Genomic DNA, 27819 nt, shown 5'->3' with positions numbered 1-27819 from the left:
TTTGCAGTAAGGAGTTCAGACTTATAATTAGTTCAGAAAAAAAAAATCTGGGTCTTAAAAGGTCAGATTACTTTCCTTTCACAGTTAATGCATATGTCATTTTGTATATGAAAAAAATGAGTCAATTACTCTATAAACTGTTTAATAACCACAAAATTAGAAATGCCATGGAGACTTAAAAAATATTTCAAGCCTTTAATAAAAAGACTTTATTTTGAGTGTGTGATTTAAAAAGTCAAATTACTTTTCCTTCAATTAGTATACATGTCTCTGTGAGTATGAAAAATTAAGAGATTACTCTTTAAAGTGCTTAATAATAACTAAAGATTTAGAAATGCAATAAATGCTAAAAAGAAATGATATGGACCTTTTAACAAAGGGGGCAGAAGGTTGGACTAATATTAATTCTCTATTAAGAAATCAACTGATAGTTTATCTTAAGTGCTTAAATCTAAATTATTCTAAAATGTTAAAATAAAGTAAGTAGATTTTTGGCTTACACCCAAAATGTTTTCCCATTTAAAAGGGCAACCCGTTATTAAGAAAAATATCATTATAACCATGTAATTTCCTAAATATAAAGGGATCGTTGGTTGGTAGACACTTTAATGACTATTTTCCAAAATATACATAACATAATTACCAAAAGACTGGTTGTGTTTTATGGGTAAGTTTTTAGGTTTAACATAGGGAAGAATCTACTACTGACTAAGAGCTAACTTAGCTATAAGGGCAACAAAGAACAAAGTATTCGGCACAATGCCCAAAAGTCATTTATAATTCATTACATAGTGGTATTAAATTATTTGCTGTATCTAACCTTGCTTTTAGGACAAACAAACTAAAAATTTTTAAAACTTCACTTTGTTTTTGTTTCTTTGAGCAATTTTGATTCACCAATACATTTTGTTGCCTTAAGAGCATGGGTAGTACTTACAAGCTGCGTGACTTTGGTAAGTTAATAATTTTTTAGTCTTCCAGTCTGTAAAATGGGGTAGTATCTAACTTTCAGAACTGAGAAGATTAGAATAGGATACACACAGTGCTGAGTATAATGCCCACCACTTTAGATGTATTTTATAAATGGCAACCATGGTTATAAGGAGACAGATATACTTTTAAAAGCAATGAGATTGACAAGAATACTTGGAAAATTATATGTATGTCAGCGATTTTAATTGCATTCACCCATAAATGACACAAGAATAGTCATGACTGATACTGTAACATCCCAAAGTGATTCCCAGTGTTTCCAGCAACCCTAGGTATCTCATGGTGAGAATCTTTTGGCTGAATACCTACCTACTAAATCACTCTTTTAATTGACTTGTTGATAAAATATGAACTTAATCGTGAAATTAAATTTAAGTTACTTCCAGAATAGGACATGTCCTTTCAAACTTTCAAGACACCACTGAGTCTAAAAAATGGCACATGGAAAGGAAAAAAAATTAGGAACTTCTCTAGGGCTGCCAAATGCCATGAAAATAAGTAAAATTATAAAGGTGGCCATATGTGTATAAGGGTATATACACATATATAAAACTTTAAAAGTTTAGAATCAAAATTATAAATTAATTCCAAAGGGATTCCTGTAGACTTGAATAAATTTCAGTGTAATATATTAAATCACACTAAATTTGAGGTACAAATTTAAAATAGGATTAACCAGATTCATGCAGAAAATGCAAATTTCCTACAAAGTATCCATGTTCAGTTGGCAAAGAAGTCAAAGTGAAACATGGGCTAGATACCAAAATATACAAAATATGACTACTTGTTCCATGGAAAAGGGCAAATGTCTTCATTTTGCTCACCTAATAAATCAAAATACCCACAGATTTCTGGACATTCTTTAGAGATTTGTTTCTCTTACTGGTTCAACAACTTTTTTTCTCACTTCCATTTACAATTCTCCATGTCAGAAATCCCTATCGATATAATGACCTATATATATATTACATTAAACTCAAGCTTAGTTAAGCTGACCAGACAAGTCCCAGAAATTCTTTTTTTTTTTTTTTTTTTACAATTTGAGAGTAGCTCCAAATAAGACTCTCACTGACTACAAACAAAAACAAATAAATCTCAAAATAACCGTTTGTTTTGGAAAGCTGAGGTTTAAAATCAAACAAACAGAAATACAAACCCATCCTCAAATACAACTTCAACTCTATTTTTATTGTTGAAGATGTTTTCAAATAGAAGAGTTACTTCTAGTCAGGTCTGGAAGAATAAAGTGACGAAGTTCAATGTAAGTTCAATACAAGAACTTGTGCTCAATTAATCGTGTCTGATTCTTTGCAACCCCATGGACCGTAGCTCACCAAGCTCCTCTGTCTATGGAAATTTCTAGGCAAGAATACTGGCGTGGCTTGCCATTTCCTACTCCATGTAAGAACTTACTTTAAAGTAATAAGAGTAATATATCTCCATTTCCAAAGCCTTGATATTGGAGAAAAAATGATGATGATGTAGAAAGCATAAAAAAGAAAAACAGACTACTTTAACTCATTTGAACAAAATACTTGATAACCTAAAAGAAAGGGGAAAAAAGTGTAAACAGGACAGAGTAGTAACTACATTCTGACCCTTTCCATAACAAATTTAATTTACTTAACCATCGTCTATTTTCAAATGATATTAGATAAAGAAGAACTGATTACATGTATGGAGGCACAATATCACTGCGTGAAAACAAAAGACCAGAAAAAAGAACCATTTCAATATTTCCCCCGACGATGACTAATTTTAATTTGTACTTCCACCTTCAAATTTAGCTCTCCCACTCAACTCCATACATAATCTAAACTGGCTTCTATTCAGGAATGATGTACCGAAAAAATGATAACAGAAACAGAGAAAAAGGCAAAATAGTATGAAATTACAAGTTCCAGAGCATTTCTCAATTTTAAGAATGACATAAAGTTGTTCATGTTTGAATGGAATAAAGAAAATAGGATATGGGAAATAAATGGGGGAAAGAGATCAGAAAGATGCAATTTCAGATTTCTTGAAAAAACTATCCACCTTAAAATGCAGGATACTTTTCATCAGAATTTCATTTACTGTTCCTATCTGATTCTCCCAAGACAACCAGGTATTTAAATTGTACATTATATAAGAACTCAATTTTTTCCTAATACTTTCAGTTTTTTTCAAAGCAAAGGAAAGAAAATAAATCCCTAAAAAAAGGAAAATAAATGTAAATATTTTGACTCTTTGTAACTCTAACATAATCAAAATAATGAAAAGTCAGGCAAAGAATTCTTAAACATCTAATGAAGATAAAACTTGACACAGTCTCTCCCTGCATTGCACAGTCCACACTGACTGGGCCAGAAAAGCCAACTACAAACACATATACACACAATGTATCTTAAATTGTGTGTACAAACACCTGAAATCAGGATTTACCCACTGCTTACCCAACAGTCAAAATAACCTTCTAAGACAACACTAACCAAAATAAATTACATTTACAATTTAATTTCATGGTTGAAATTCATTTCAGAAACTTTTAAAACAATAGATCTTCAGATGATCTTAGCAATCAACCATATTATTTCCCTCTATTAAACAAGCCAAAACTTAACAGAATTCAACATGGGCAACAGCTAATTTTGAGACTATCTCCACTGAAATAAGAGATCCTTGAAGACACAAACTGCATCTTACTTATCTCTGTATATATAGTTTCTAGTACCATACGTGGCATAGTAGGTGCTCAAACAAATCACTTGGTCAATCAAATGAAAGAAAGACAGTAATTTCATATTATGTAACAAGAACTTTAAAAACATTCATCCCTTTGATTCAAGGTAATTCTACTTACAAGAAATAACCTTAAACAGAGGACCTAGAATGAATACAACAACAAACAAAGATATTCAGTGAAGTTATATTTTTAGCTTAAAAAATTGAAAATCATCTAAATATCAAAAGTTAAGGAAACTAGAAAGTAAATTATGATTCATTCACATGAGAGTACACTGCCATGAGGAATTATTTATAAAGAGGGTTTTGATGAAATAAGAAAATACTCATGATAAAATATTAAGAAACAAATCCCACAAAAGTGTTTGACCCCAACTGTTTAAAATAAAATACCTAAGAAAAGATGTGAAGGAAATAAACACAAATATTAAAAGCATTTTGCTACATTTTCCATATTGGTCAGTTTATTTAAATACATAGATAAATCAACTGTGCCAGTTTCTATTATTTTTCAATATTACTATATATTTGTATGGAGGTTCCAGGGTAATACAATAAATTTGTTTTGTTTTTTTGTGTGTGTGTGAAAAGTTAAACAAACAATAAATTATCAGGAGATGTCTACTCATACCTGGGCTGGCTCCTAAATTAATATGGACAAACCACAAACATTAGAAATTGCTTTACCTATGAAATAACACTGGAGTTTGAAGACAAATAAAATACTCTTTTGGATTTTTATTTTCTTTCCTTTACATTTGACTTGCAAGTTGTTTCCATTATAGCACCGCTGATATTTCTTCACAATTTAAAAAACACTTTAATCTCCTCATATCCCACTGTTGTTGTTCTTTTATTTTCCCAATCTCAAGTGAAACATGAAAGCAGTAACTTTCAGTATAAGCTAATGAAGCGTATATGAGGTGGGGCTACTGTCCGAATTTCTGGCTTAGCCAAAGTCTGTTGGACAATCATGATGGGGTGGCAAAACACACAAGTGAGCAACTACTCTGTGGCTGCATGCTACGGGCTAGTTTCTAAAAGGACCACTGTGTTTAGGTGGCTTGTCTTCACTGATGTCTCGATTACTCTATAAATCTCCGCATGCAATAAGGTTCCTAGCTACTCCATTCCCATGAAAATGTTCTGAAAGAGAGTATCAGTGATCAGTGATGTCGATTGTTATTACACTGCTATTACCAGCTCTTCTTCTACCCACTCCTTTAACATTCAGGTGCCCTAGGGGTTTATTATGGCTCACACTATTCTCCCTTGGTAGAATTCTCACGGTTCTAAACACTTCCAGACAAGATATTGCGTTGGTCAAAAAGTTTGTTCAGGTTCTTCCATAAGCTGTTATAGAAAAACCTGAATGAATTTTTTGGCCAACCCAATACAAGACACCAGGTATCTCCCTGGAGCTTTAGATTCCACATTCAGCTTCTACATAGGTGACCTGTTAAATCACTTTAAACTCAATATGCTGAACACGAAACACACCACTTTTGGTGACTCCCCGTTGTTTATAAAATTCAAGCCACCCCTTGATCTGGCTTCACTCTACTGTTCGGCTTCATCCTTTGCCATCCATATTTGTTTTTCTGAAAGCCTAGTAAAATAAAATTACTACCTAGTATTTATTGAAGGCCCATTAAATACCAGATACTATTCTAAGAACTTTATATGATTAGTTTATGAATCTGCACAGCAATTCCATAAGGTAGATGCTATTATTTTCATTTTACGTTGAGGAAAGTATCTTGCCTAAGCTATCTACTCCTGTGCTCCTTACTTAATACTGTGCAATTTTTCATAAATGCCTCTATACACCAAGCATTATCCTGGAGATTCAAGGTAAATATTACAAAGATGATCCATATTCTCATGGGACTCATATTCTAGTAAATATATGGAATAAACAAACAAAAAAGTATTGTAGACTTTAAAATCCCAATAAGAAAATCAAAAGGATTTTATGACATAAAATTCACTGAGATGGCCCTACTAACAGTAATGAAAGAAAGCCTCTCTGAAAAATGACTTTTAAGGTGAGACCTAAAGGATGAGAGAGTGTCAACTATGCAAACAGGAAGGTATATCCATACAAAGACTGGGCCCTTACAAAGCACAAAAATAGTGTTAGGGACTGAATGGTATTCTCCCGAAATTCATATGCTGAAGCCCTAATCCCCACCGTGGTTTTGCCTGGAGACAGGGCTTTTAAGGAGTGATTAAGGTTAAATGAGGTCATAAGGATGACACCCTAAGCCTATAGAGCTGGTATCCTTATGAAAAGAGGAAAAGACATTAGAGACTTCTCTCTCCAAGTGCACAAAAAAGAAAAGCCACTTAAGGACGCAGTGAAAACGTACCATCCACAAGGCAGGAAGAGAGGCCCCACCAGAAACCAACCTTGACGGCATCCTGACATCAAGTTCCAGCCTACCGAACAGTGAGCAAATAAATTTCCGGGACTTCCCTGGTGGTACAGTGGATAAGAATACACCTGCCAACGCAGGGGACAAGATTACAGAGCCACTAAGCCGCAGAGCAACTAAGCCTGAGAGCTGCAACTACTGAAGCCCGTGTGCCTAGAGCCTGTGCTTCACAGCAAGAGAAGCCACAGCTAGCTGCAACCAGAGAAAGCCCTCGGGCAGCAACGAAGATCCAGTGCAACCAAAAATTTAAAACACAATAATTAACTAATTTTAAAAAAAGAAAGAAAATAAGCTTGCTAAGTCATCCAAGTCTATGGTATTTTGTTACAGCAGTCCAATCAAACAAATACAAATGGGAAAGACAGAGGTGCTTTGTAGGAACTGACAAATAAAACAGTGTACTGGAATATAGAGAGCAATGGAGATAATGAGATGTCAAAGACTCTTACATCCACAGATGGTAGATGAACCAGAAATAAAACATCATAAAAGCTGTCCCCGGTGCAGGCGTTTTAAGCTGGCTGATACTAAAATTCAGAAATGTGTGGTATGGGGTTTTGTTCTCTCAGTGACTGGGAATCACTGACATATAATGACTAGAATATAATAATCTATATTCCACCTTGGAATGCACAAAAGAACCCCTACAATAAAGAACTGAACTCTTCACAAAATGTTAACAGTGCCCTGTTGAGGAATAGTGGCTAACAGTATGTTCGGTTTTCTTAGGGACTACAGAAGACCAAGATTTAGCCTTTTTTGGTAGTTCTTACACCACCAAGGATAGTTTTGAGTTAATTCTGGAGAATTAATAAATATGTGTTGTGCCTATGCACCAGGAATGGTGTTGGGTACTCTGGAGCATACTCAAAGGAATCCAACAGCAATTCTAGGTCTAAGGGCCAGAGTCAAGAGATATGACACCACATTTCAGAGCATATAAGGCACCCCTGGCTTGAAGATGTATTAATTTATGTACCACTAAAGAAGGTAATATCACCAAGTAAATTATGACATCAATGGTAAGATACACCATAATTTTAGAGCCACTGAAATATGAGAAAATACACATCTTAAATAAATGAAAAAGAATATGAAAATAGCTAAAATGCAAATAGTAAGAGTCATATTAAAAAGCCCATAGAAGGCAAGAAGTTTCAGTCTGGAGAAAAAGATGTGAACATCATCTAGAAGGAGGTGTTAGAAGTTGTAATTTGGATAAAAGCCAAAAAGAAGGCAAGAAAGGGTACTATAAAGACAACTTTTAAAGTAAACATGTATTAAAGTATTTAATTGCTTTATTACAAATAATGGTTTTCATATTTTATGATAATCTCATGCTGATCTTCATCACATTGCTAATTTTAACACTACAAATTTACAAACAAAAAGGCAAAGCACAGTGAAGATTAAGAACATGCTCAACATACTATCCTTGTTGTTCTCCAGTCATCCAGTCATGTCTGAGTCTTTGCAACACCGTGGGCTGCAGCATGAGATCATATAAAGCAATACAAAAAGCAGAGCGTTCCATTCATTTCCAACCTGGTGCTGAAATCACCTGGACATGCCCTTTGGGTGTGTGCACAAACTCAGTCACAAAGACAATGGGTCAGGGGCCTCCTGGTGGCTCAGTTCCCCCACTTGCTGCAACTAGAGAAAAGCCCGCACAGCCATGAAGACCCGGCACAGCCAAAAATAAATAAAATTAAAAAAATAAAAAGCAACAGTTCACACCTTTGAAAGCAGAACCTGAGAGCAACCAAGAAGGTATTATATAATTATAGGGACATAAATTCCTAGGTTTATGTTTATTTATGTTATTATAAACATTCACAGTTAACAGAGCTATAAAAAACTGAAGTCATATCATAGTATCAAATTGTTTTCTCCTTCAAAAAAAATTTTTTTGAAGATGGTGGGAATATGTATGTTCAGTACTCTTAAATCAGTAATTTTAAAGTATTTTTCAAGTATAGAGGCAATGTTATCTTTGTAAATGAAAAAGCATGGTTCCAAGTCACACATGGGGTAAGAAAGAAGAAAGTCTATAATTCTCTGGTGTTAACACTTAAATGTTGTATAAATACACTACATGATTTTAAGTAAATTTTATTCATTTTGACTGAAAAACCTTCTGATAAACCTCCCCCAAGAGTGGGAGAATGAAGTTTGGAAGGAGAGAATGAGGGAAACCCTCAGGAAAAAGAGACCCTTGTGAAAAAAGGGGCAAGAGAAGAAGCAGAAAGGCGACCTAGCTCAATAAATGACTAGCTAACAGAGTAGAGATGGTCAAGTTCATTACACTGCCCAGAACAGACTTCCCAAGTAAAGAGAATATTGCAGTTTTTTGCTAGAAACTGAGCCTGATGCCAGAAACTGAGCCATGATGATGCAGAGTACATTATGAGAAATGCCGGGCTGGATGAAGCACAGGCTGGAATCAAGATTGCTGGGAGAAATGTCAATAACCTCAGATATGCAGATGACACCATCCTTATGGCAGAAAGTGAAGAAGAACTAAAGAGCCTCTTGATGAAAGTGAAAGAAAAGAGTGAAAAAGTTGGCTTAAAACTCAACATTCAGAAACCTAAGATCATGGCATCTAGTTCCATCACTTCATGGCAAACAGATGGGGAAACAATGGCAACAGTGACAGACTTTATTTCTTTGGGCTCCAAAATCACTGCAGATGGTGATTGAAGCCATGAAATTAAAAGATGCTTGCTCCTTGGAAGAAAAGCTATGACCAACCTAGACAGCATATTAAAAAACAGAGACATTACTTTGCTGACAAAGGTCCATCTTATCCAAGCTATGGTTTTTTCAGTACTCATGTACGGATGTGAGAGCTGGACTATAAAGACGGCTGAGTGCCGCAGAATTGATGCTTTGAACTGTGGTGTTGGAGAAGACTGTTGAGAGTCCCTTGGACTGCAAGGAGATCCAACCTGTCCATCCTAAAGGAGATCAGTCCTGGGTGTTCATTGGAGGGACTGATGTTGAAGCTGAAACTCCAATACTTTGGCCACCTGATCCAGAGAGCTGACTCTTTTGAAAAGACCCTGATGCTGGGAAAGATTGAAGGCAGGAGGAGAGGGGGACAACAGAGGATGAGATGGTTGGATGGCATCACCGACACAACGGACATGGGTTTGGGTGGATTCTGGGAATTGCTGATGGACAGGGAGGCCTGGCGTGCTACAGTTCATGGGGTCGCAAAGAGTCAGACATGACTGAGCGACTTAACTGAAGTTCATGTTCATGGTTGGTCAACACATATTCTTGGACTACTTCGTGACTACTTTTACATAAGCAAATGCCCTCAAAGGAAAAAAAAAGTCCAAGCAATTTTCCAAAACTACGTGTCATACAACAATACTGTGATTAAATTCACACGTGGCAATAAAAGTTTTGAAAAATGTGAGATACCTCAGTCTGACCTTCATGGGCACTGGTTTCATGAGTAACTCGAATGGCCTGTAATAAGAATATAAGGTATTAATAGGAAAAAATGATTATATTTTGATTATACTTTTTGGATGAAAACAACAATGCTAAATTTTAACATCTAAAGTTTTGTTAAGAAACAACAGACTGGAGGAGATTTCTGGAACAGTTTAACACTAAATATTTAAGAATGACTTCTGAGTAACCAAATGAATTGCTTTGCTTTCCAACCCACAAATCTCCAAAGCCTCAGGAAACTGAGTATCTGCTTATTTGCAATTGCCAGTGGTAAGTGGGGGTTATTTACATTGTTTAACTGTTAGAACTAACATTTAACACTTTATTCAACTGAGACTAGAATAAAGTAAGCATCTCACAGATAGAGACTGAAAAAGCTTAGCTCATCTTTTTCTCCAGGTTACATGCTATCTGCAGCTCTAGCTCTATTTACGCTTAATCATGCAGCTTCAGTCAGCACTTTAGAAATGTGGAGCAAAAAGCATGCATTTATCAGAAGCTAGAGATTTCAGGTTCCTGAACTTGAAAAAAAAATGCTCTTATAATATCCACTATTAGCAAAGATGAAGAGAAATGGACAAAGAAGTAAATTACAGGTGAAAGTACAACCTTTATGAATGGCAATTTGGCAATAATATCAAAGCTTTAAAAAAACATGCAATCTGTTTGATCTATCAATTTCTTTTCTAGTTTATATATTTAATTATAACTCTACTATATAACTAATATTTGCAAAGATTTAGCTACAATGATATACCTTGCAGTATTTTTTAAATGGTGAAAAAAGAGGGGAAAATATTAAACTTCAATAATTTATTAGTTAAATAAAATACTACAAAATGGAAAGCTAGGCAGCCATTAAATGATGATGTCAAATATATACTTACTGGTATGTAATACGTTTGTGATAAGTGAAAAAAGCAAGTTATAAAACAGTATTACAGTGTGATCAAACTTTGTGTATATACTTATATATTCCCTATAAAAAGTATTAATGGTGGCTACCTCTCACTGGTGGGATTACTGGTGACTTTTATGTTGTTTATTTTTATGTAAAATAAAGATGTTTCACAAGATCTGCAGGTTTTTTAAAGAAAAGTAACTTAATCAATGTATATGAGAATGCTAAAACAACATAATCAAATCAATAGATTTACTGGGCTCAAACTCTGCATAACAGATTGTTTTAGCCAAGTAATTTGTACACAATACTGTTTACAGTTTCAAAGAATGTACAATCCACTTAATAATGTCAGTAAAAAGCCTTCAAAAGCAAAATAGATTTCAAATATAATAAATGTAAATACCACTCTAAAATAATTCTATGATATCGTATAATCATTTTAAACTAGACTATGTGGCCTGTGTCTTCACACATGAAAAAATATTACTATGCTGATAAAATAGCTAGAGAATGTTCTGACATCTGCCATTTAACCTTTGTTTTTTCCATTCATTGGTCTTCAGCCTTGTTCCAAATTCCCAGTGAAAGACACACAGGGTATTGCCAAACACATATTTACCACAGGAAGGGAATGGTAAGGAATGGTCAACTATAAGATATTTTATAAATTTGTAAATCAAACTGCCTTTTTTCTCTCATTCAGCTCTGCACATAGAAGAGAAGTGACAATTTATCAACATTTATGGTTATTTCAGATAATGTTACCTGAAAAGTACAAAAGGCCTTTTTTAATGGATACGACCAAATCCTTAATTGCTCAAAACTGTAGTTTCAAGACAAACTCCCAAACAGAATCTATAATTCCACAGAACTTTGCCCACAAATGAGAGCAAGGCAGAAAAAGGTACCGACGTCATAGTTCTCCAGGTATCTGGCTCGTTCTTCAGGGCTCATTGATGCAGACTCCTCCAGGAATTTTTTCAAGGTTGATCCAGATTCTGAGAATATTAAAGATGATAAAACTGAAAAGGCCAGGTATCTCAAAGAGACTGAGACATAAAAATACTAGAAGCAAGCTAACTATTTTTCAGGTTAAAACCCTTTCATTGGTAAATAAGGAATGTAAGGTAAATGACAGGGCTTACACCTCTGTTTATCAACAATACAGCAGAATCAGAAGGATTAATATTTTCCCTAGTAGGAAATATGTACACTCCCATTATAAAAGAAAGAAGGGAGGAAAGCTTTATTTACTACTTTGAAGAAAGAACTAGAGCACCACCTACTGCTCAGTAAGTTAACTTACAACTTACGGAGCAGGAAGACAGCAGTAATGAAAATCTGCTTACCAAAGTGCATCTTGTCTTTATTGTTGGCAATAGCATGGATTAGTCCAATCGTCCCACAGGCATTGCTGATTGTTTGCTTCATGAAATATACTGACGACGTAACATCTTGTCCCTGAGATTTTATCTTTTCCTCTTCTTCTGTTCTGAATACTTCATACTATTAAAAAAAAAAAGGTCTACATGTGAAAAATAATACATTAAGGACTCAAATGTAAATTTGGAAAAACTCTACACATCAGTGGAGATACAGTTAACATGGCATATCTTAATGCAACACTATAAAGCATTTTAAAAAGAATACAATGGATTTACATATTCTGACTCAGAAATCTGCCCATTATTATAGAGTGGTTTTAGGTCAGTATATATTAATATGATTCTCAATTATGTTTTTAAAATATTTATATATGCATTGAAAAGTGATAAAGGATATAAAAAATGTAACAGAGGTTATCTCTGGGTTAAGATATTACTGGAGAATTTTTATTTTCTATTTTTCACATTTCTGTATTGTTACATCATATTAACAAAATTCACACTACATTTATAAGCATATGATATTCATAACATTAACCATTATCGATAACAACTGACAGTAAAAACAATACGGTACAATTAGGTCAAAAGTGTGTGCTCTACATCTGACTGCCTGAACCTACCACCATTGTAAGCTGTGCAACTCCAGCAAGTTATTTTTTCAATTGTAAAAAGCATTAAAAATAATGAGGTTAAAAAATGAGTGGGGACAGAATAAAACGTTGTAAACCAATTATACCTGAAGAAAATGAATTTTTAAAAACTGAGTGAAGAGAAGGAAGAGAGAAGAAAGATAATTTATTGTTTTGATGTTTTCCTGTAATTTTCAGATTCCAATAGCGTAGGGAGTCTTACTATAGCCCACAAGCAACAGGCCACATCTGGCCCACTGCCTGGTTTCACAGATGAAGTTTTAGCTTTGTATTGTCTATGGCTGTCTTTATACTAAAAGGCAAAGTTAAATAGTTATAGCAGAGATTATTAGGCCTGCAAAGTTAAAAATATTTACTAGCTGACCCTTCCCAGAAAAAGTCTGCTGACCCCTGCAATAACAGAAATAAATGATGTCTATTAAAAACCCATAATTAAGGAACTGCTTTTAACAACAAATGCACCTATGCCTTAAAAAATAATTTGTCAATGTGCTTCTAAATCAAATTTTAAAATAATATTTTCTGAATAAATTCTGAACCATTAATTCAGGCATATAGCCCAACTGATAAAATCTGAAAGGTTCAAAATAGTAAGGTCTTGTGCTGAAATGTTTATACAATCCTTCAGTTTAGTCTGTTATTGTTGTTGTCTAATATCAATTCTCCTTGGTGACAAAGCAAAATGAGATGTGATAACTTCTTAAGATTTAATGTTTAGAAAAAAATCCTGAAATGACACAGAGCAGGTATAGGAGAAAAGGAAAAGCAATTATGGCAGACTACAATGAAAACACAGAGTCAAGAGACAACAAAAATATTAATATGAGAGAGAAATGAATTTATAGCTTCTTCGCCTGTGATTCATTGGCTGGTAAGCACTACAATGAAGCATATTTAAAACACTGTAACTGACTTTATTTAAAGCAAAATGAGGTACCCATGACAGTTCCTTTTCTATTAGTATGCTGAAGCCATTCACAACTACATAATCAGTTTCTAAATTAAAACACTTTATAGCTCCTAAAATATCCATAGATATCCTCTGTGACTTTATTATGTCACTTATTATGAGCTGAAAGAGGGATCTACCAAATTGTAAGAGAGACCAAAAAGTGGCAGATGCCACTATATTCTCTACTTATATAAGTAAGTATAAATACTTACTCATTTCTCTCACATCTTCCCAAGCATTTACTTCATTTTTTACAATGCTGAGCTCATCCTATTATCTCGAAGTTTAAAAAGAAAAATCAGAAGGCTATAGTCTCAAAGTCATTTTAAAATGAGCTTAAAATTTCTGGCTCCATAATACCAACATCTACATGATTATCATTCTAGAAGAAAGGTTGAAATAGAGAGATCTGAATTTGGATACAGAGATCTAAGAATAGCTATTTAGAATTCCCAACACATTCTAAATCTGCCGATTAAACTGTATTTTAAGCTTAAAGATTTCCACCCAAATCAAGTTTTTTCTGAAAATAATGTAACCCATGTCATTAGTTATACTTACTTCCTTAAAACAAAGATTTGTTTATATGTATGTGTGTGTTTAAAAATTTTACATATTTTATATACAAATTTTCACTAATTTGAATAGATATTCTGTATTCATATATTTTCTAAGACAGATTTAAGATTATCCATTTCTAAAGTATATACATCAAAATGTGATTAAATGTCACATCAAAACAGGTGAGGCATATTAACCATATTTAAAAAAAAAAAACAAAAAAAACTATCCAAGTTTAAAAGACTGACCCAGGGCTTCTCTGTCAATCTACAAATCAAAATCTAAATACATCTCTTTAATGAAATTAGATTTTTAAGATGTTCCCACTCCTAGATTTCCTCATTTTATGCAAGAATAGAGTTATTTGTTCTTAAAGAAGAACACAGATTTAACTCAACATTGAAAAAGAACTCTGCATTTCCCAGAAACTCTCTTATTTAACAATTACCTTTTCTGTAATAGGGAAGAGAAGTAACACTGCACACACTGGTCTTGGAACCATGCTAAGGAGTTCAGGATCCATTCCATATACATCAACAAACTGCCAGTTAGGATGCAGACCTAATTGTTTGAGAAACTGGGAAAAGAGGAAAAAAATAGGAAAAGTTTTTTTTAAAAACAGGTAAATAACCAATGTGTATATACTATGTATCTGATATACAAAAGGGAATGGAAGGTACAAATATTACTGATGTTCAATAAGAATAAAGTAAGCAGGTTCTTCATGAATTATGTGAGAAGAGAGCAATTTATTCATTCACTTAACAAACATTTAAAATTTATAACATATTAAGCAAAACTCCTTGCCCCCACCCACAAAATCCATTACTTTGGGATTGAACAGCCAGGACTTCACCAAACATATACAATGTGGCTTGGCTGATATCTTAAAACTCATTCTCAACATTTGATTTTTAAGGAAATGCATCTAAGTTCTAGTATATAAAGACTTATTTTAGTAGTAAATCAGCATAGTTTATTCTAATTATAAAAAATTATGCCTGAGGTTTAAAGACAAATGTTAGATCGATATCATAAGTTTTATCAATGAGCAAAAGAGTATATAAAGCCAAAAAAGTCCAAGTGAATTGTGTGAATACCAGAAAGTGCTTGATATAAAGTCACCTACTGGCTCTCTGACTCCCAGTACACAATGACACCTACTCAACTTCACCGTCTCGCTTACATTTGATAAAACAACTGTAACAAAAGAGGAGTGGTTTCTTGACTCTTGGAGAATTCACAGGGAAATAAAATATCAGACCCTAATCTACTGCAGAGAGAAAAAGAACATAATAATGAGAACGAAGTCAATTTCACAATAAACTCATATGTCTGTATGGAATGAAATTGGTGATTTTAAAAAGTGCACCATCACAAAATAAATTTTACATGACAGAAATAAAGGAGCAGAGGAAATAAGAAATGTATTAAAAATGCATCATTACACCTTACCTCAAGAATACATTATAGTATCTACTGGTTTAACATTATGTGAAATTTAAAAATAAAAAAGTGCCTTGGGTATTTCTCCTTGAAGAACAATCACAGGTACTTAGATGATAATGAGACTTTGCAAAACCAATGGAAGCCATGCATTATTACATGAACAGTGTTAGTCATCTCACAGTCAGGTTCTCCAAGAAACGACTTTCCTGATGAAAGGATGACCACTGTCCACATCCCTCCATCTCTTGGCTTGTAGAAGAAACACTAATTAGAAACACTAACCACATTAATGATAACATGGTTGGTCAAAAATAATGTCCTTGATATGTTTAATAAGAAACATACTGAATTTAAAAACTTCTCTTGGCAGAATGTGCTCAACATCCATGGATTCATTAACATGCTCTGCAACAGTCTGGGGCCAGAAAAATCAACAGACTCCTCTAGCTAACACCAATTCTTCATCTGATTCTTATTCATGATTCCAGACTTTAATAAAGTTCAACAAAGTATTCCAAACTACTTCCTCTCCCTTCTCCACTGTCTCTGAAATTCTTAGTCTTTGCTCTCCTCAATATTCCATTCTATCTAGAAACCAAAAAAGGACTAAAATTGACTGCAGAGCTCAGAGAATGAACTATGTCTTATTCATCTTTTTAATCTCATACCACAGACACTCAAGTTATATTTATGGAACCAGCAACAAATTTGTTGAATTTGTTGAAAACTGTATCTCCATTTTAATCTAGTCATTTCTATGTCTGCATATGTCTGTTAAGCTGTGTTAATAATGAATATTTAATATATATTTGGTTTCATTTCTGCCAAGTTAAAGAGGTAGGAAAGATACATTTGGCTTCTAATCTGAAACCAGGCATTTATTTTATCAGCGCCACACACTCCAGATACCAAATACTGCCTGCACAGAACTGACAGCTCTAAAAAGCACACTGTCAAGGAAAAGTATCGTAAACCCTCATAAGATAATTTAAATTTATTGGTTAATTTTATGTAACCCCAAGTCATATTGCTACAAAGTTATAAAACAAAATGTACATGTAAGACAGTAAATTTTCACATCTGTGCTGTAAACAGAAAGTAACAGTTAAACATTTTAGTGAAAAAAACCTGGACAAAACTGGCAAATGACCTTGAAGTTGTAAACTTATTCCATGCCAGCCAAAGCTAAAGAGTATAAATATTACCAAGCTCCAAAGGCGGCAGGTTGTAGTGAGAATGCCAAGTACTGGACTGAGGACACATTAATGATTAAATTAAATATAGGAAAATGATTAAAATTTAACTGGAATCATACTTCTCCTTTTTACTCATAGTTAATCAAATAAGATTGATAAAAAGAAGTTCAATTTAATTAATATACATGAAGTACATCAATGCAACCTTTGTTGCAGATACTGTGATGAGTCAGACTCGCCCAGGAAGTCATCACAAGCACAGAAAGAATGCTGTGCTGTCCTTAGTCGCTCAGTCGTGTCCGACTCTTTGCAACCCCATGGGCTGTAGCCAACCCAAGAATACTGGAGCGGGCTGCTATGCCCTCCTCCAGGGGATCGTCCCAACCCAGGGATGGAACCCAGGTCTCCCGCACTGCAGGCAGATTCTTCAATGTCTGAGCCACCAGGAAAGCCCAACAAAAAGAATAAAAGCAGCTGTTTACAGTAACTACCTCTGGGCAGTGGAAAAAAAGTGAGGAAAAAGGCTTTCAACTTTAACCTCTCACTTTTTAAATAACAGAGGTATTCTACTTTTATTATCAAAAGAAAAAAAAGAACCTACCTGCAGTGTGATAATCAAAAACAGAGAAAGATTAAAAAGAAATTCTCTAAATTAGTAAATATTAACAGCAACTAGTGTGGACAGATTCAACAAATTTGTTGCTGGTTCCATAAATATAACTTGAGTGTCTGTGGTATGAGATTAAAAAGATGAATAAGATGAACGCAACTTTTTATTTTCCAGTATTTTCAAAAAATGTCATTTTTCCAATGACTAGTTTTCCAAACTAGTTGGATGTAGTTTCTAAGATAAAATCTACAGAACTGATACACATGTATCTTCTTTAAATTTACAAAACTGAGAGAAAACAAAATACCAGTAGTAAAACTACTCCAAAAAACTCTCTTCAGACTACTCACAAAGTATTCCACAAGCTACAGGCACTTGCACAGACCTCTGTACACAATTATTAATAGAAAACATCCTGTTTGTATCAAGTATAATAAAGGGATTTATAACCGCTAACAGTCTTCTGGACTAATGTTATTATGTTTAAACTAATGTTTAAACACTGGATAATAAAATAACTAAAATTCTGACTGATTAGCTCACTAAATCTTCATAATGCCACTAATGTTTGGCTTATCAAGAAAAATAATTAATAACATAGATTATGTGCCCCCAAAAGATCTTGGTTAACTCATTCTTTTTAGTCTTTGGGCCAAAGAGAATATTTCCACTAGATGCAGAGTTCTTTAAATTATGTGTCAACATTTTTAGAGAGTATCCTGTAACAGAAACTACGCTAGGAGCTTTAATGCACTTCACTTTTACCGCAACTGGCAAAAGAGGTTTCATTACATCCTATCACCAATGAGAAAACTGAGCCTGGGAGATTCTGTGACTTTGCAAGGTCATGTTGCCAGGACTGCCACACACAGCTCTGGACGCTCTGGTACTTATTTACCCTTCTCTCACGCCTTGAAGTATCTTTTTGTACTTGGTTCTCTAACCACAGCCAAAATGAACTCTCCTCCAGTTCTCGAAGGGTTGACAACCACCGCTTACCTTGTTTTTGCACGTGAACTGGACTTCTATCGGAAAAACTGTTAGCCTCTCCTTGTCATTTTTAATGAATTCCTCCTTATTCTTTAGGTGACAGGTTAGCAAAAACTCTGATTACATATATGTAAAAAAGAGAGAAAAATTAAATCTACCTTCCTTTAAAATCTGTTCTAAAGCCACTTGCTCTGATCTCTAATGGGCAGTTCAGAACAGCAATATATTCTGCCTCACTACTAATTTACTAATCCTTTGGGTTATGACAGAAATTATACTTATCCAGTAATTGTGTGATACCACCACTAGTAAAAATATACTAGTAGTAACTGCTGGATGTTACTAGGACTAGGAAAATAACCAAGAGTTAAATGAGAAAACAATGGTTCCTAAAGTCTGGAAATGAGTAAAATGAATTTTAATAGGTATTCAATAAACAAAGAATAATAAAATTATTTAAGTACGGACTGGGGAAAGAGTAAAAACATTTTATGTAGGGACTCGAAAAAAGGGGGGTTTAAGTTTACGTAACTGCAGGCTCAATACGGAGTGACTACACAACTGTCAAAATAATGATGCAATGCTGATCTGCTTTAAAAGTTGGATTACTCAGGATAATGTAGTAATCCACTATTTCAACACAGACTATGCAGAGTGAAATATGAATCAGCTCTGAGAGGCCTATTTTATGAAGGATGACGACAAACAGGAAGCAGGCTCAAGGAAAGGTGACCAGGAATAATAAGTTTTTGGAAGACATCACAGCTAGAGAATCTGGGCATGTTCTGAGAAGACTTATAATAATCCTTTTCCCCAAATATTTTCAGTAATATCACAAAGGAGCAATAAGATTTACTCTGCATGATTTCAATGGGAGGATGACAGACAACTGGAGGAAGTTACAGAAGAGCAGATTTTGTTTCAATATAAAGAAATATAAATATAATTCTCCTAGTTATGTATTATACATTATTCTCATTATAATAAAAAAGACTAAACCACTTTAAGAGATAGAATACTGTCACTGAAATATTCAAGCAAAAGATTCATGACCACATTAATGGTAATCTTAAGAAAGATTTTCTGGAGCACAAAAGCAGCTATATAAGATTTAGTCATTCTTCCACCCAATAACTATTTGTTGAGAGCCCTTTATGGGCCACACACCACTCTCAGTTCTTCAGACATGTCCTTTCTCTCACAGAATTTACATGCTAGGGGTGGGATACATACAATAAACAAGCAGACACAAAAACAAGATAATTTCACAAGGTGATTAAGTATTATGAAGAAAATAAAACAAGAGATGACATCAGTGGAGACTCAGGGTGGATGGTGGGAGGAGGAAGGGACATAACCTGAATAATCAGGAAAGACTTATTGAGGAGGTAACTTTAATATACAAACAACAAGAAAGAATCAGCCATGAAATAACTAAGATCGTAATGATTCAAGCAAAGGATGAGCTATACAAAGACTGAAGCAGTAACAGGCTCAGCACTCAAAGGCTGCAGCCCAGCAAAAGTGGGAGACAGGTAGATAATACCTCCCCATCAAGTCAGAGTAAGCAGCCTGAATGTATTCTAAGGACAAGCAGTGGAAGGCTGTTTTGTGTTTTGAGTGTTTTAGGTAGGGAAACACAAGTTGTGACTTGCATTTTTATAAAATCTCCTTGGGTAAACACTGGGAACAGATTTTAGGGTGGCATATGGAGAAGCAGAAAAACTAGTTAGGAAGATATTGCATTGTTCAGACTAAGGATCACAGTGGCTTGGGATGCAGCAGTAGAAATGAACAGAATGGGCAGATTTGGGATAGATTCTGAAAAAAGTCTACCAGAACTGCAGATCATTGGATCTGAAAGATTATGAAAAAAGAAAAATTCATTTAATCCTTACAATTTTGCAAGATCAGGAGAGGTGGTGATAAACTAGGGCTTCCCAGGTGGCGCCAGTGGTGAAACACCCACCTGCCAGTGCAGGAGAGACCCAGGCTCCATCCCCAGGTCAGGAAGTTCCCCTGGAGAAGACATAAAGACTACCCACCCCAGTATTCTTGGGCTTCCCTGGTGGCTCAGATCGTAAAGAATCCACCTGCAATGCTGGAGACCTGGGTTCAATCTCTGGTTTGGGAAGATCCCCTGGAGGAGGGCATGGCAACCCACTCCAGTATTCTTGCCTGGAGAACTCCATGCACAGAGGAGCCTGGCTACAGTCCACAGGGTTGCAAAGAACTGGACACGACTGAAGCAATTTAGCCCCCATGAGAATCTAAGAAACTGAGGTACAAAGAGGTTAGATAACTCCTCATGATCTTAGAGCAGAGATTCAAACCAAAGAAATTAAAATCAATACATGAATGGCCTCTCTAAATTAGTATAGCGGTGAAGAACAATCGATGACATTGACTTGAGCACTGGATAAATGGCACTACCCTGAAAAGACTGGGGAAGCAGATTTGGAGGAGAGATGAGAGAATGTAAATCCAGATTTCTTTTTCAGCCATGTTGAGATCAGTTCAATTCAGTTCAGTTGCTCAGTCATGTCCGACTCTGCGACCCCATGAATCGCAGCACGCGAGGCCTCCCTGTCCATCACCATCTCTCAGAGTTCACTCAAACTCACGTCCATCAAGTCAGTGATGACATCCAGCCATCTCATTCTCTGTCGTCCCCTTTTCCTCCTGCCCCCAATCCCTTCCAGTATCAGAGTCTTTTCCAACGAGTCAACTCTTTGCATGAGGTGGCCAAAGTACTGGAGTTTCAGCTTTAGCATCATTCCTTCCGATACCTATATCTAAATGGAGATATCAAAGTGGTGGCTGAATATATTAGTTTCCAATTCTGTACAGAAGTCAGGACTTGGGAGGAACACGGGATCAAACATGTGACAGCTGATGATATTAATGCTCTACAACAGAAAAGATTAGCAATCTAGACAAGGCTCTGAGGAATTGGAAGGGAGATGATCCAGCAATGGCAAATCTAGGAAGCAGTCAGAGAAATAGGAGGCAAGCAGAATTATCACAGAAGCCAATGGAGTGGGTACTCTACCAAGTGTTGCTGAGAGATCGAGAAAGCGGTGAGAGAAAAGTGAATGCTGGATCTGACAAAGTGGTGATCAGTAAACTTGAGAAAAGTAGTTATTGTGAAATGGTGAAGATAGGAGTGAATACAGGAAAAATATGCAGATAAAAGCAGCAAGAGCATCTGTGGACAATTTTTTTGTGGAAATTTTACAAAGAAGGGAAACAGAAAGGAGATAGTAGCTAGAGGAGGACAGGGTCACAAGTATGTTTTTCCCAAGAAGGGAAACCCCAACTAACAAATGTTTGCACGTTCATGGCAACTATCCGGCACATGACTTCTAATTCTCTTTCCAACACTAAGCAACTAAACTAAATACAATAATAAAGTAAATTACTTTTCCTTCAACCTCTTATTGGGCTTCCTTGGGGGTTCAGCTGGTAAACAATCTGCCTGCAATGCAGGAAACCTGGGTTCGATCCCTGGGTTTGGAAGATCCCCTGGAGAAGGGAAAGGCTACTCACTCCAGTATTCTGGCCTGGAGGATTCCATGGACTGTATAATCCATGGGGTTGCAAAGAGTCAGACACAACTGAATGACTTTCACTTTCTTTCACTTTTGGCCTCTTCAATAAAATCCACAATTAGGAATATTTCTAGGAAATTGTCCTATCAGAAATCAATGGGTCTAAAACACAACAATATTCAAAATTATAAACTGTGGCCATGTAATACTCAAATCACAAAACATAATCAAGATAAAAATCTAGTGTGATCAAAAAAATAAATGCTATGATTGCCCATAGCACAGAATTGTCTTTGTAAAAAATGTTATAATTCCTGATGTTTAATTACTTGTAACTTTACACTGGCCTCAAGCTATCAGTTCTGTAAATGCATATATAAACAGAATAGAGCTTACGTTTTTTAAATGATTTTCTTTCTGTCATTGAACTGATTTTATTCTAGGTAAGTTCTACCTAGAGTAAGACAAAATATCCTGAGAAGAGATTGACAGCACAGTAAGCAATAAAAGAAATTACTACTTACCACACCTACCAAGACATGTGGTTACCAATTAATGTGCAACAGTTAATAATGATCTTCATATAGTTGACATGTGTTAATCATTCTTATACAAACTAGTCAACATTAAACAGTGTCTGCTGACACTGAGTACAATGCAACCACCAAATGGTAACAGAGTGAAACCAAGGTAAGTAAAAGGCTAGGGTTCCATTAAACTGAGGAAATAAGAAAAGGTGGGGATGGATATGGTTGTTGGGATTAATCTGTGGCTGTGAGCTAATTCAATTTCTATTCATTTTTAGATTCTCAGTTCTGCCACTAACACAAAGAGAATAAAGAAACAACTACAAAAATTTTGGTTAAAACTAATCAATTTTTAGATACTTATCCATTCTCCCACTAAATGTGCATTACTTCTTTAAATAATAAATTTAAAACAAACGTAATCACACCAAAGCATGCCAGAAATTGTACTATCATATACTAATAATATCTTTCTCTGTTTATGTCACTCAGAATGGCCTCCTGTCACCATTCAGGGAAAATGTTTTCCCTGATGGTCTTCATCACAGTACCATTAATTTTCTCCACTGCACTTATAACAATCGCTGTTTTCTTTCTTTTTTCTTTTTAATTACTTGTTTATTGTCTGTCTGTCTTCCCAAAGGACTGAAAAGCAGAAAACCATAAATGTTTTCATCACCAAATATAACCAGCTCCTGCTCAGATACCTGGTATTCCAAAAGGTGTCCCCCAAATATTATTTAATTGATGTGAATAAGTGAATGGGTTTCATAGTCTACCAAGATCTAAGTTTCCAATTATAAAAGCTTCCATCTTATTAAGGTAACAATATTGTCTAAAAATGATTGTTTTTAAGTCTGTTGATAGTTAATAGTGAGCCAGCTTTACAATACCAGAATAAACAGTTCTTAGGATATACTATCCTTTTTATATATTGCTACATTCTCTTTGCAAATATTTGGTAGAGGATTTCTACATCCATGCTCATGAGGGATATTAGTCTGCAGTTTTTCTTATTATAGCTTGCCTGGGAATGCTGGCCACAAAATGAGTTGGGAAGTGGCCCCCCTCTTCTATGTTTTTGTAGGACTGGTATTATTTCTTCCTTAAACGATAATCTCAAAAGACACAGAAAAGCCATTTGAGAAAATTCAACATTGATCCATGATAAAAAATCTCAGCAAACTCAGAACAGAAGGGAAATTCCTTAACATGATAAAAAAAATATCTACTAAACCCCTACAACTAACATACCTAAAGACAAAAGATCAAATGCTTTTGCTCTAAGATCCTGAACAAGACAAGGGTGTCCTCTCTCTCTCCATTCTACTCAATTTTGTACTGAAGGTCCTAAACAGTGCAATAAGAATGAATAAAAGGCATTCAGACTGAAAAGGGAAAAATAAAACAGTCTAATCACAGAGAATATGACTGTCTATTTAGAAAATCCCAAAGCATCTACCAAAAACAGCCACTAAAGTAAGTGAATTTAGCACAGCAGTAGGCCACAAAGTGAATATGCAAAAATAAATTCTATTTCTCTATACAGCAATAGACAACCGGAAAATAAAATTTTAAAACAGTATCATTTACAGTAGTGTCAAAAAGTCATTAAATACTTAGGTATAAACAAACAAAAAGTGCAAGACCAACATGCTAAAACAACAGACTACTTTTGAAAGAAATCAAAGACTCAAACAAATGATGCGATGCACTATCTTCATGAAATGCAAGACTCGATACTGTTAAGATGTTAATTTTCTCCAAAATGTACCTACAGACTTACACATTCACCATCAAAATCACAGAATTTTTTGTATAAATTTCTTAATTTACACAAATCTTTCCATCAGCTTTTCAGCTGATTCTAAAATTTATATTGAAAGACAAAGAAGCTAAAACATCCTAAACAATTTTGAAAAGGAGTGAAGTTTGAGAATTCATACTATGTATTTTCAAGACTTACTATAAAACTACAATAATGCAAACAGACACATAGATCAATAGAACAGAACAGGGTCCAGATATATGGCAAATTTATTTTTCACTAAAGCTACAGAAAAATTGAGGGATTAGGTCTGAAAGAAATATGCTTCTTTCCTATGGCACTAAATCAGAAGTTGGAAATACTAACTTCTTTGGCCTCAAGATTTTTCTTAACAAAAGCATCAAAATGTTGTAGGGGGGAAATGAACAACAAACGCCAAAGTGGGTAAAACAAAAGAAAATTAACACTTATTGGAAACGCCACCTTAATAATAACAAAAGATATATGCTGTGTTCCAAGCTTTGTACATTTCTAGATTAGTAAATAAACAAAAGTTGAGGGACGAATGATCATTTCAAAAATGCAAAATAAAGCTGAATTAAAAAATAAAGGGTTTGTTGACCACCCTGGGATAAAGCATTCTATCTGCTTTCTTTATATAAGGAATTTTCTACAACCTTTCAAAACCAAAAACTAACAAAGTACCAAAAATAATGAATCATTATTCCTTGGTGATGAATAGGAAAGTTAAGGAGGTGGAAAACTGTAGCATATGATAAAATAAGGAAGCAGTTAAAAGTAAACCTGCCGTTGAGAATGAAAAAGAGGATAAGACAAAATACACCTAAGCAAAGAAAAAGTTTATACCTGGTAGTACTTATTGTCCTTTTAATCGAGTGCCTGGGAGAGGTTCACTCTTCCCTCCCCATCCAACACCCAAACGAATTTAAAGAGTTGAAGGTGGCAAAGGATGACGTGGGAACTGAGCTTTCCTATGGCATAAAAAATTGAATTCCACTTTTAAGGAACTGGAAGAGAAAGGGGGTGTGGTAGGAAAGAGAAGTTGACTTGATGGGGCAGGAGATGACTGATGGTTTCACGGCGCAGGTGGCTCAGGAAATTACAAGGACTGGGTGGGCGAGTTTACAAAGCTTAGAGCCAGGTACTGTAGGGAAATTAGTCACCTGGAAGGTATAGGGGTGGGACAATTATGGATTCGGCACTAGCAGGAGGCAAGACTTAGAGGGAAGAGAAATAGGAATATACAGTGAATGTCCCTCAAACCTCTGACCCCGAAATCCCAGGAAACGTGATGACGGGGAATAGGACCAGAGACAGCTGGGAGCATCTTTCCAGGAACCAGGTGGGATGGAGGCGGCCATAAAAAAAAAAAAAAAAAAAAAGCACGCCTAAAGCTGAGCAAGAGGGACCCGCACGAAGTTAAATCCCAGACTCCAAGGGAGTGCGGGGCTGTAGGCAGCCAGTGGGGGCTCCCAGGTCCCAAGCGTCAAGACACCTCACTCACCTGGTTGGTGACCTGAAAACGAAACAGAGAACACGATTTAGCGACAAACTGCCCGGGACGAGCTGCAACAGCCCGGTTCCCCCCGCCCCTGCCCGCGGCCTTAGGCCGAGACTGGAGGCGCGCTCACCTCGGGATTGGCCTCCAGCGGCAGCCAGCGTTGACCCTCCATGGCCGCTCCGCCCGGCCCCTCTCCAGCTCTGACAGCCGCCGCAGTCGCCGCCGCCGCTTCCGCCCCCGCGGCCCTGACCTGGCACTGTCCAACCTGCGCCCCCCGGGAGGGGTGTCCGAAGACTAAGAAAAGTTTAATGACACACTAGGTTATTTCTCGCTCCACATAGCACCATAATTCAAGGCTTAAACTTTAAGTTAAGATACGATGAGAGATTAAAAAACACGAGCCAGCTTCCTATTGCAGAAGGGAAAAGAATCTTAGCTCGCCCCACAGCTCGCTCCCCTCACGCTTGGACTCTTCCGAGCCCAAGGGTCCGCTCGCGTGCCACGCATGCGCGAAGCGCGAGTCTAGGACCGCGTGCTTGCCGGCTCCCTCCCATTCCTGCAGAGTCAGCCCGAGGCGCTAGGGGGCGTGCCGCTGAGTCTTATTCATCGAGGAAGGAACCGGGCACTGCCCACCAGGAGGCCCCACAGCCAGAGAGTGACGGAGTCATGCCAAGAAGCTCCATTACCACGGTACAGAATTGATGTCTTGGCCTTGCCTGCTGTTACAGAGTTGGGGATATTTGTATGTACCTATACAGTTCCTTTTGACAAAAAAATGTCAAGTACCTATTATGAATCAGACGCCGTAACTAAGTGTTGGATACAATAAGCTGAGATTACCATAGTGTGAAAGAAGTGGGCAAAAGAACGAAGAATCACAGTACATGTGATACGTGTGTGATAATGTTAGCATGAGGTGGGTGAAACTACAGAAAAAGACAGCTAAAGGGGGAAGGGATTGTCCAGAAGGCTTCCTGGAGGAAGTGGACAGCTAGAGTGAGCCCTTAAAAAAGTAGATGTTAGCCATTCAGAGAGGAGGGTGCTCTGAAGAAGGGAGAGTGTGCACGGTGACTACAGAGCCTGCAAGACTGAAGGGCAGTGGTTAGAAGTGATGCTGGAGAGATAGGCAGGGACTTCCCTGATGGCTTAGATGGTAAAGAATCCACCTGCAATGCAGAAGACCAGGGTTGGATCCCTAGGTCTAGAAGATCCCTGGGGAAGGAAATGGCAACCCACTCCAGTATTCTTGCCTGGAGAATTCCATGGACAGAGGAGCTTGGCAGGCTACAGTCCATGGAGTCACAAAAGAGTGGGACAGGGCTAAGTGACTAACACGTTCACTTTCAGCTGGTCCAAACATCAGGGCTTCATCCTGAAAACAAGGGGGAACCTCTGAAGGATTTTAAGAAGGATTTTCATCTCTCTTTTCAGGCTTTTAGTTCCGTAAGGCCTGAAGTATTGTCTTTTTTTTTTTTATTCTTCACATTGTTTTCCCCAAAGCCTAACCCAATGCCTGATATACAGTAGATGCCGAATAAATATTTGAGAAATGAATGGAATAATCAGATATGCAGAAACACTATTTTCAGTAATGTGGGAAATTTCAGTTCAGTTCAGTTCACTCGCTCAGTTGTGTCCGACTCTTTGCAACCCCATGAATCGCAGCACACCTCGCGGCCTCCCTGTCCATCACCAACTCCCGGAGTTCACTCAGACTCATATCCATCGAGTCGGTGATGCCATCCAGCCATCTCATCCTCTGTCGTCCCCTTCTCCTCCTGCCCTCAATCCCTCCCAGCATCAGAGTCTTTTCCAATGAGTCAACTCTTCTCATGACTTCGCATGAGGTGGCCAAAGTACTGGAGTTTCAGCTTTAGCATCATTCTTTCCAAAGAACACCCAGGACTTATCTCCTTGAGAAAGGACTGGCTAGATCTCTTTGCAGTCCAAAGGACTCTCAATAGTCTTCTCCAACACCACAGTTCAAAAGCATCAATTCTTCAGGGCTCAGCTTTCTTCACAGTCCAACTCTCACATCCATACATGACCACTAGAAAAACCATAGCCTTGACTAGATAGACCTTTGTTAGCAAAGTAATGTCTCTGCATTTGAATATGCTATCTAGGT

At 36.3% G+C, this 27819-nt stretch overlaps 1 protein-coding gene across 1 annotated transcript in view; it reads right to left on the bottom strand.

Annotated features, from left to right (window-relative positions):
* Positions 1 to 18432, bottom strand: part of UCHL3 (ubiquitin C-terminal hydrolase L3) — a 41679-nt gene extending 23247 nt beyond the window's left edge. The window contains exons 1-5 of the mRNA XM_070800348.1: positions 18333 to 18432; positions 14527 to 14655; positions 11877 to 12033; positions 11440 to 11525; positions 9588 to 9635 (exon numbers count right to left, since the gene is read on the bottom strand). Coding sequence (XP_070656449.1) covers positions 9588 to 9635; positions 11440 to 11525; positions 11877 to 12033; positions 14527 to 14601 — 366 coding nt within the window. The 5' untranslated portion in view covers positions 14602 to 14655; positions 18333 to 18432. The remainder of the gene's footprint in view (positions 1 to 9587; positions 9636 to 11439; positions 11526 to 11876; positions 12034 to 14526; positions 14656 to 18332) is intronic.
* Between the last annotated feature and the right edge of the window lie 9387 nt (positions 18433 to 27819).

This window comes from Bos indicus, chromosome 12 (genome assembly GCF_029378745.1).
Source record: "Bos indicus isolate NIAB-ARS_2022 breed Sahiwal x Tharparkar chromosome 12, NIAB-ARS_B.indTharparkar_mat_pri_1.0, whole genome shotgun sequence".
NCBI classification, from domain to species: Eukaryota; Metazoa; Chordata; class Mammalia; order Artiodactyla; family Bovidae; genus Bos; species Bos indicus.
Note: the sequence above shows the minus strand (reverse complement) of the source record. Positions and strands in the feature narration are given on the sequence as shown.